Raw genomic sequence first — 9,885 nt, forward strand, 5'->3', positions numbered from 1 at the left:
AAATACTCACAAATTGCATTCATATGTAACTCAGAAATATTTGAATACTTTAATAGATATCATGATAAATTTAATATTTGGACGAATAAACTCATATCAAATGCATGAAATTTTGACCACAATTACTTGTCAATTAGTCCCTTGTCAAGCACCCATGTCAACAAGCGCAAGGAAGTGATAACTCATTTTATTTACATTTTTATTTGTTTAATATACTCGTTAATGACCTAGTGCTATCATCATGTATGGTAACATAAAACAAGTGACTCACAAACATCTACATTAACATATACATAAATGTGGGTCACTGCTTTTTACGTTGGTGCAAAGTTGTGATGTAGTCCAAAAGCCCCTTTCTGGAGGCCCATTAGCATTTGATGGTGCAAGATGGAGATTTCTCTATAAGGTGAAAATATATGTAGAAAAGTGCATATAGATCCACAAAAATATTCTGACAGATTCTTCGTTTGACAAAATCATTTGATAAAATCATCTTCCACATAATATCTCTGATACACCTTGTGCGAATCTCAAAAATATATATAATACACATTTTTTTATAAGTCCTTATCTTCTGTCTTGTCAAAATATTATTGAGCCACACGAGATATTGTGGATCCAAGTCTTGTTTCTGATGGATATTATTTGGTCATCGATCCAATTACACCACCATGTTTACTTAAGTTCATTGAATAAAATATTTACGTTCATTATTACTCTGGTGTGATGTTTATAATGAAGTCCACGAAGACGTGCAATGACATAGTGAATTATTGTGAGATCATAGTACAATGATCATTAGTCTTTGAAAATGTATTCTAAATATTCCTATTTGATGAATAATCGAGGCGGACATCAAATTATCTAGATTGAATAACACTAGCTGATCCTACTTATACGATAAGTATAGCTAATCATGTGGCTATTAGTGCGGTAACACTAAGGATAGATAGTGGGTGCTCTTTGGAGAAAGAGTTCACTGAATTGATCCGTACGAATCCCTAAATGGCATTACATCTAAACGTCAATCAGGTTGATTCATGTCACGGTTATATAAGTGATCCACTAACCTGAGACTCCCAGGACATCTCGTGAATGGACGGCTGCATTTTGACTACGACTTACGAGCCGTGATCATGAGATTCATTTAAGTCATAGCTCGGATGTAGTAAGAAGCTTATAGAGATGATTGAGTGGTCAAGACGAGATCATCCACCCTCGGTATAAGAGGAGATTGACTCAAGGAAAACGATGTAAAAAATTCCTGGCCAAGTTAGTGAGGATATTGGAGAAGGTGTTCTCTAATGATTACCATTATGCATCAGTACCAAACGAATGACGGCTCAAGGTTTGAAGATAAACCATACCCTAAGTTGTTCGAGAGTCTCGCGCAGATGATGGTTGTACATATACGATAACAGATGACGGTAAAGGTTCCATGAGAGAGGTCAAACACTACTAGGTATCTTCTAGAACACGAGGTGTAGCTTGGCACCCCATGGGCTGGAAACTTAACCTATCCATTGGGTTAAATGGATCATTAATTAGTTAATCTATATGTTGATATACTTAATTAATAAGGTTAGCCAATAATTGTTATTAGGCTACTAAAGTTATTAACTAGAATGATACATGGGCCTAGAGGGTCACACGCATAAGGTCATAAGGGCATTGTGGATATATTCTACTTTGTAGGGGTTTTTAAGAAAAAAACCTAAGTAAAATATAAATAGGGAAGGGGCACTCATTTCAAGCACACAAGCCAGCCAGATTTGAGAGGCCATCCCTTTCTCCACTCTCTTCTCCACTCAACCAAGGAGAGTGTCTTCATGGTGAGAAGATCTTCAAGATTTTCAAGAAGAGTTGAAGAAGAAGATGTGGAAATCCAAGCACCGAGTGATTGCGTGGATACTTCTAGAGGCTGAACACGTGAACGGCTTCAGAATGATCTCAAGGCGGCAAAGTCAAGGGTGGAACAAGTTCCCCACAAGGTACATTCGATGTTTGATTTTAAAGGTCGATTATGAATCGATTAACTCACTACCACATCCATGGAATCATGTTTTCCATGGATGAACCAAGGCACTATACCCAACAGTTTCTATTGTGTTCCTACGCTAAGCCTATCGTAATCAAGGTATCATAACTTAGCTAACTTAGCTAACTTAGATATATTGACTTTTTAAAACTTTGTAAGAGAAGGTAGCATTGCATTTTTGCATAAAAAAACAATAAACAAAAATTTAATCATTTTAGTTTTTATACTCATCCTTAATTTGTTGATTTCCCCAAGATAACCAAAATTTGCATTTTGAGTTAGAAAACAATAAGCAAGAAAGTTCAGCAAAAAATGAAGACTCTAAATATTATAGAACATTTATATAGGTGTATACATATAGTGGAAAGTTTTATAGTATTAGACTCGATTGTGGCGTTGGATTGAAAGGTATTCGTCCCTAAGATAAAAAAATGAAGTCATAGACACTGACTTTTTTTTAACTATGTAAGAGAAGGTAGCATTGCATATTTGCATAAAAAAAAGAAAATTTATCATTTTATTTTTTAACTTCTCCAAGATAACCAAAATTTACATTTTGAGCTGCAAAACAATAAGCAAGAAATTTCAGCAAAAAAATGAAGACTCTTAATAATGCAGACTATATTGTGCATGGACATGGACAGGACAGTTATTTCGTATGTGGATGAAATAGTCATTCATCTGGTAGGAGTCAAGTAGGAGCCTGAGATCTCCAACAGGAGGATATATGTGATGTGCCACGTGCCAAATTCTTATTGGCCTAATGCTGACACATGCACTGCTTCGCACTACCTTGTCACGGACGTTGGACGGGATGAGAATGTCTTGGACGGGATGTTTTTTGGACAGGTCGGGACGTGGACAAAAATAGTTGGGACGGGATGAACTCAGGACAGGACAATTCAGACGAATCTCTAAAAAATGAGACACAGTATGGGACAACTCGGACGAAAGACTAAAAAATGGGACGTAGTACGGGATGATTAGGACAAACCTCTAAAAAATGAGACGTAGTACGGGACGATCTTCATCCCCTACCTGGACGATGGTGCACTATAAATGACGGGGGCATAGACGAAATATTTGGGACAGGACGAACTCTGGGCGGGATGATTCGAACGAACCTCTAAAAAATGAGACGTAGTACGGGACAATCTTTGTCCCATACCTAGACAATGGTGCACTATAAATGACGGGGCATGGACGAAATATTTGGGACAGGACGAACTCTGGGCGGGATGATTCGGACGAACCTCTGAAAAATGGGACGTAGTACGGGACAATCTTCGTCCCCTACCTGGACGATGGTGCACTATAAATTACGGGGCAGGGACGAAATATTTGGGATAGGACGAACTCTTGGCGGGATGATTCAGACGAACCTCTAAAAAATGGGACGTAGCACGGGACGATCTTCGTCCCCTACCTGGACGATGGTGCACTATAAATGATGGGGCATGGATGAAATATTTAGGACAGGACGAACTCTGGGGGGGACGATTCGGGCGAACCTCTAGCAAATGGGATTTAGTACGGGACAGACAATCTTCATCCCCTACCTGGACGATGGCGCACTATAAATGAATGGGCGTGGACCAAATATTAGGGACCGGACGAACTCTGGATGGGACGATTCGGAGGAACGTCTAAAAATAGTACCATAGCAGAGAATTTAAATAATTTTTTTTAAAAAGCAGAGTATTTAAATACTGTGGAAAGTTTTATTTACAGTATAAAAATAATCTAATATAAGCTTGGTAAGAGAAGAGAAGTAATCTATTTTTTTCATTCATTCCGTTGTTCTATGCTGCGAGCGGTGCTACGACCGGGACGGCGGCCGGCGGCGGCGGCTGCGCCGCCGGCGGATGTGACGCGGCGGAGGATCGCGAGATGGGTTCGAGAGATTCGGCGGCGGCGATGGGATCCACGAAGAGACGAGTTCTTCGTTCCTATTCGCGAATCGGGGGCGTTCCTCGACACGGCCACCATGCCCATGGTGCTCACCGCCGTCGCCACCGCTCTCTTCGTCAAGATCCTCATGATGGTGCGTCAAACCCTAATCAATTTGAATTTTCGTTCTGCGTTTGAGGGTAATTCCTCCGGTTTCTGATCAGAATTAGGTGGTTTGAAGGAGAAAAATGAAGAATTTCTGGTTTTTATGTTATTGGAGATTTTTTTGTTTTCTTTTGAGTTTTTTTTCATTTAGATATGCATGCGTTTTGAAGAAAACTTTGGGTTCCTTCCAGAAATAAGGAATTTTGGCGTTGAGAAGATTGTTTTTTTATTTTAGTAGAATCTTCTTCAGACTGCTTGAGTAGAACCTTCCAGTTGCTGATCCGAATTAGGTTTTCTGAAGAAAATAATTGCTTGTTTTATACTTCTATGCTGCAATCAACAAGGTTTTTTCTTTCTTGAAAAAGAGATCAACAAGGTTTTTATGCTATAGAGGTTTTTTTTTATTTCATTTAGAGATACATACATTTTGAAGGAAACTGTTGGGGTTCTTTTAAGAAAAGATGAAGTTGAGCGATGAGAAGATTATTTCGTGATTTTAGTAGAAACTTCTTCGAAATGTTTGAGTAGAACCCTCCGGTTTCTGATCAGAAGTAGCTGGTTTTGGAAAGAAATAAAATAGTTTGTTTTATATTTCTGTACCAAAACCAACTAGACTTTTATGCTATAGATGAAGTTTTTTTAATTTTAGTTAGAGATACATGCATTTTGTAGAAATCTATCTGGGTTCCTTCAAGAAAAGAGGAATTTGGGCGGTGATAATATTAGTTTTTGATTTTATTAGAAACTTCTTCAAACTGTTTGAGTAGAATCCTCCAGTTTCTATTGTTCAAAAAAAAGAATCTTCCAGTTTCTGATCAGAATGAGGGGTTTTGAAAAAAATGAAGCATTGCTTGTTTTATCTTTCTGCGCTGAAATTAACAGTGTTTATATAGAAACAGTTTTATAATACTTAGAGATGCATACATTTTGAAGAAAACTATTGGCGTTAGGATTTGATGATGAGAAGATTATTTTGTGCTTCTATTTGAATCATCCAATTTTTAATATCGAATTATGTGTCCTCGCAATCTCAGGGATCCTATTTGTCTTTTAGGTCCTCTAGGAAACCTTATTTCATAAAAGGTAAATCCGTTACCTCTAAATGCTGCATTTGAGTAGAAATTTAAAATATCATAATCTGTATCCAAAATCGTTGGATTTAATTATTCATTGTCCATGGACTTGTTTTTCATCTCATCCCGTCTCCATTAACTATGGCCTGTAGCCCTTAATTTCGATTTTTTCTTATCCAAGGACATTGTCGAACACCAATGAATCAAATCATGTAATCAGGTTTTTAGTGAATTTGTGCGATCGCCCTACTCGGAAAAGATTTGACGAGAGTTAAAACTCAGAAACAATATTTTAAATTGAAGTCTTTTCATCTTGATAGAGAAAAATCATCACCCAAGTTGTATGAAGAGATTTGACGAGTTCTGTGATTGAGAAAAATGGAGATATAAAAGTAAAATTCCTTCTACCATGATAGAGACAAATCATAGCACAAACTAGAAGAGATTTTGCAACCCGCTGATTGAGAGAACAAAACAGTAAATATTGAATTCTTTTCATCATGATAGAGACACATCATTGTCCAAATTGGGAGATATTTGCCGATGTAAGGTTGAGAAAAGTAAGAAAAATTAAAAATCCTTTCACCACTATAGAGACAAATTATTATCAAACCTGGAAAAGATTAAACGAGTTGTTGGATAAGGAATAAATAAATAAAGTTAAACCTGTTTTAAACGTGATAGAAATAAATCATTTACCAACTTGGAAGAAAATCGATTGATGAATTCTGGGTTTTAAGGAAGATTCGATGGGTTTTAGTGAGTTGAAACTTGTTTAATCAATTACGTTGTTATCGTAGGTTGATGAATCAAAGGAGCAGGAGAGGTTGGAACGGAAGATTCAAAAGGCCCCTGCTGGACAAGGAACAGTGAGAATGCTCACTCGTGAAGAATGGGAAGAAATTCAGCAAGTGAGGCCCAGGACTCCCTTTGAATCTGCCCTTGCCCGCCCAAATGCCAGGATCAGGACTGGAGATCCCGTTCATCTGGTAAGAACACATCTATCTATACATCTATCCATAAAAAAAATCAACAGTTTTATAGAAGAATCATAGTCAAATAATCAGATTTATAGGGAAAATAAAATATATTAGTGCTAGCTATATTGAAGCAAAAAAACCTTACAGAAGAATACAAAATTTCTTCCCTGATCTCGAAATGCTTAATAGAGTAATCAGAATCAGAGAAGAATCTTTGTAGAAAATGTAAAAACATATCAGTACTGTCAAAGTCGAAGCATAAAACGTTTACAGTAGAGTCAGCAATTTATTCCCTCACGTCGGTTTACAAAAAAAATTGAAGGTTTTACAGAAGAATCATAGTTGGAGAAAAATCTTCATCCAAAAAAGTCAGCGCTATCAAAGTTGAAGCCAAAAAGCTTACAGAGCTTTCAGTATAATCAAAATTAGAGAAATGTTTATTTAGTAAAGAATCTAGAAGAAAAAGGTTTATAGACGATCCTAAAGTATTCTTTACTCAAGGAAAGAGTTTGTATAACAAACACAAGTTTCAGTGCAGTCTAAGCTAAAGAAAAATAATAAATTCAGTGCAATCAATGTTGATTGAATTTTTATGAATGAAGAAGCAAAAGTTTCAACGCAGTGAAACCAATGACAGTCAAATTTCTATAATATGAATATTAGGTTCACACTAGCATCAAACATAATTTGTCTCCTGAGCGTTTGGTGACTGTTTTTTGTTTTGTTTCTGATTTCATGCAGGAAGATGTGAAAGACTGGAGCATTGATGTTCTGACTGATGCGCTCTCAAGAGCCCAGGAATGCGCTAAGCGTAGCTGATCCAATCTGACATAGCTGTTGGAGTTTCAAGATCTGGTAATCTTGGAATTATTTTGTTCGTAGTATAATTATTCTAAGAAAAGGACCATCTTCACAAAATACCAGAGGTGAGTTATATGGCATGACACAATGCCATATACACGACCGGAGGAAGCCCATATAGAAGCACGGCCTGTACACGACTTCCCAGCCTATTAGTGGGTCTACTTAAGCCTTTGAGGAGGCTGGCGAGGGACTTGACACATGAGTTCCTTGAGCCTTCTCTTCCCTTCCCTCGTTTTTTTTTCTAATTAGCAAAAAACACGGTGCCGGGCACGACCCCTTCCCTCATTTGGTCATAATCTTCTCTCCTTGTGTCGCAAGTCTGACATTGTCTCCCTTCAATAAACAACAACTTAGTTGCCAATTCTTCGTCATTCCCTTTCCGTTCTCGTTCTTCTCTGCTTCCTCAAGAATGTCTCTGTCTCATCTATCTCTCTCTCTCTCTCTCTCTCTCTCTCTCTTTCTCTCGTATATTGTGAACATTGGGCGATCTAATCATATTCCATTAACAAAGTTGAAAGGTTTACAAGGAATCTGATATGTTTCTACAAGTGAACACATCATTGTTATCAGAGTTGCCCACTTTATCTTCAGCTGCACTCGTAATGGATGTTGAGTTAGAGCATTCTTCCACAATGGGTGTGGATGACATGTTGGAAGGCCAGTGTCAACACCATGGATTCCCATGTCACTTTGCTCGTAGAGCAGATGAGAGGAAGGAATGTCGTCCTCCAGTAGCAACATGCCATGATATCGACATCGTCCCTCATCAAGGTACCATCATCATCATTCAGGTGCATTTTACCCCTCATTGGTGCGCCTTTGCTTGATACTGCCATGGTGCGATTGTCTGGCTCAACGTGGATCCAACCTTTCCTAAACATTGTCACATCCAACTCTGACATATCCTCGTGATCCCCCACACATCAAATCTCCACCTTCGTATTGATGATTCTTTTTATCAATCCACCATTGTTGTTACTAAGTCTTAATCACACTAAGAGTGAAGGGAAGCTACAGTGAGAAGGAGAGGCAAATTAAGAATTTGTCTTGGGTGAACTTTGTTTAAGTGCTTCTCATATTTATACATGATGCGAGTTCTTCAAAAGACCATTTATGTGATCCTCTAGGCCCCTAAATTAATCTAGTTAACGACTCTAATTACCCAATAATATTACTTGTCAAACTTATTAATTATCCATATGAACAAATAAATAAATTAATTAAGATTGATTTAACCCCATCGATAGGTTCAAGTATCTATCTCGTGGGGTGCCAAGCTACATCTCATGCCCAATAAGCTATAAATGAGTATATTAGCTCTATCATGGATTTTTAGTGTCATCAGTTACCTTGTACTTCTTGTTGAGATTTAGAAGCCTTGATCTACATGATATGAACTTGATTGCATAGAGGAATTTCAAATCTAAAATCAATTAGAAAACTAAAACTTATATAAATAAAAAAATCATACGTAGATCAAATCATAATTTCTTCTTTTCTTGAGCAAGCATCTTTAATTCGTTCAAATGTCCGGCCTCTAAACAAGGGCAACCATTAATCTATTTGGATTAATGTATGTCCATATCATACTCATCGTATGAGTGAGAATAGATAATGTTAATCTATTTGGATATATTGATATCCTTCTCAAGTATCAAATATGAATATTCGGTTCACAAATCTAAATAAAAATGATAGACGTATGATAATCTCATCATAATTATCGTACGCAATTGTATGATTTCATGGATTTCAATTACAAGAACCACACATGTATTATAATGGCTGTTATATTGATGATATAATAAAAGACACATAGCATGTGTAATGGCTTGTAGGCCGCATATATCTCCAACACATATAGTCCCTCATTTGCTGGACGCTCCTTGGATGACTAATGGTATACATGACGTTCAAAATTCAATCGATCATCCAAGTCAGTACTTCGGCATTTGAAAATCATCAAATAACTCTTCTTTGCTATTCCAATACCTTGACCAAGGAATTCATCACATCCTCTTTCTTTAGTTTTCTACTCTTGTGGTGAGGGTTGTTCGCTTCTAGAGGCCTAGATCTGGATGAACAAATGAAAACGATTTGTAACGGAAGACTTGAATGAATCAAACGACACCAACAATACATTAAAATGAAGTACTTTTATACTATTCCCATCCATCATTTCTTCGATCATGGAGTGAGACGAGTCGAGCTGCTCACGTGTGCAGCCTCTAGACATATCCACGTAATCCTCGACACGTCGAATCTCCTCCTTCTCATTGATGAACCTTGTTTAACCTCCACCATCGTCATTAGGCCGTTTCGATCGCATCGGCCATAGAGAGGGGTGTGGGGAGAGTGGAGAAGAAGGGGAAAATCCCCTGAAAAATTCTGGCATGGGTGAATTTCGTTCACGGCCTTCCCTATTTATACTAGGGGGGTATTTTTCTTAAAAAAACCTCCAAAGCTTAAATGTATCTTTCGAAGTCCAAAAGACCTTTCGGGTGTGATCCTCTAGGGCCATGTATCACTCTAGTTAACAACTCTAGTGGCCCGATGACCTTTCTTGGCCTTCCAATTTAATTAACTATATCATCATATAGACTAATTAATGTCGGATCGATTTAACCCAATTGATAGGTCAAGTCTCCGACACGTGGGGTGCCAAGCTACACCTCGCGTCCTAGAAGATACAAAGGAGTGTGTGTATCGACTCACTCATGGAACCTGTCCATCATCGGTTACCGTTTATGTGTAATCCATCATCCACTTGACGCTCCTTGGATGACTTAGGGTATGGTCAAATGTCAAATCCTCATCGATCATTCGAGTTAGTACTGATGCATTCAAAAATCATCGGAGAACTCTTCTCCGATAT

The 9,885-nt window shown here is 37.7% G+C and overlaps 1 protein-coding gene across 1 annotated transcript; it reads left to right on the forward strand.

Moving 5' to 3' along the window:
• Nucleotides 1-3,809: 3,809 nt before the first annotated feature.
• Nucleotides 3,810-7,371, forward strand: LOC144708813 (cytoplasmic dynein 2 light intermediate chain). Its single transcript, XM_078582251.1, has 3 exons — nt 3,810-4,082; nt 5,967-6,155; nt 6,888-7,371. The coding sequence occupies exons 1-3, from the start codon at nt 3,843-3,845 to the stop codon at nt 6,963-6,965; spliced, it is 507 nt and encodes a 168-aa protein (XP_078438377.1). The 5' UTR covers nt 3,810-3,842; the 3' UTR covers nt 6,966-7,371.
• Nucleotides 7,372-9,885: the final 2,514 nt, after the last annotated feature.

This window comes from Wolffia australiana, chromosome 10 (assembly GCF_029677425.1).
Source record: "Wolffia australiana isolate 7733 chromosome 10, ASM2967742v1".
In the NCBI taxonomy this organism is placed as follows: Eukaryota; Viridiplantae; Streptophyta; class Magnoliopsida; order Alismatales; family Araceae; genus Wolffia; species Wolffia australiana.

Bases quoted from the DNA above. Each gene is read 5' to 3' on its own strand.
- LOC144708813 (XM_078582251.1), top strand. From the start codon at position 3,843: ATGCTGCGAGCGGTGCTACGACCGGGACGGCGGCCGGCGGCGGCGGCT. The intron at 4,083-5,966 runs GTGCGTCAAACC...TTGTTATCGTAG, and splicing joins TCGTCAAGATCCTCATGATG to GTTGATGAATCAAAGGAGCA. The intron at 6,156-6,887 runs GTAAGAACACAT...GATTTCATGCAG, and splicing joins CTGGAGATCCCGTTCATCTG to GAAGATGTGAAAGACTGGAG.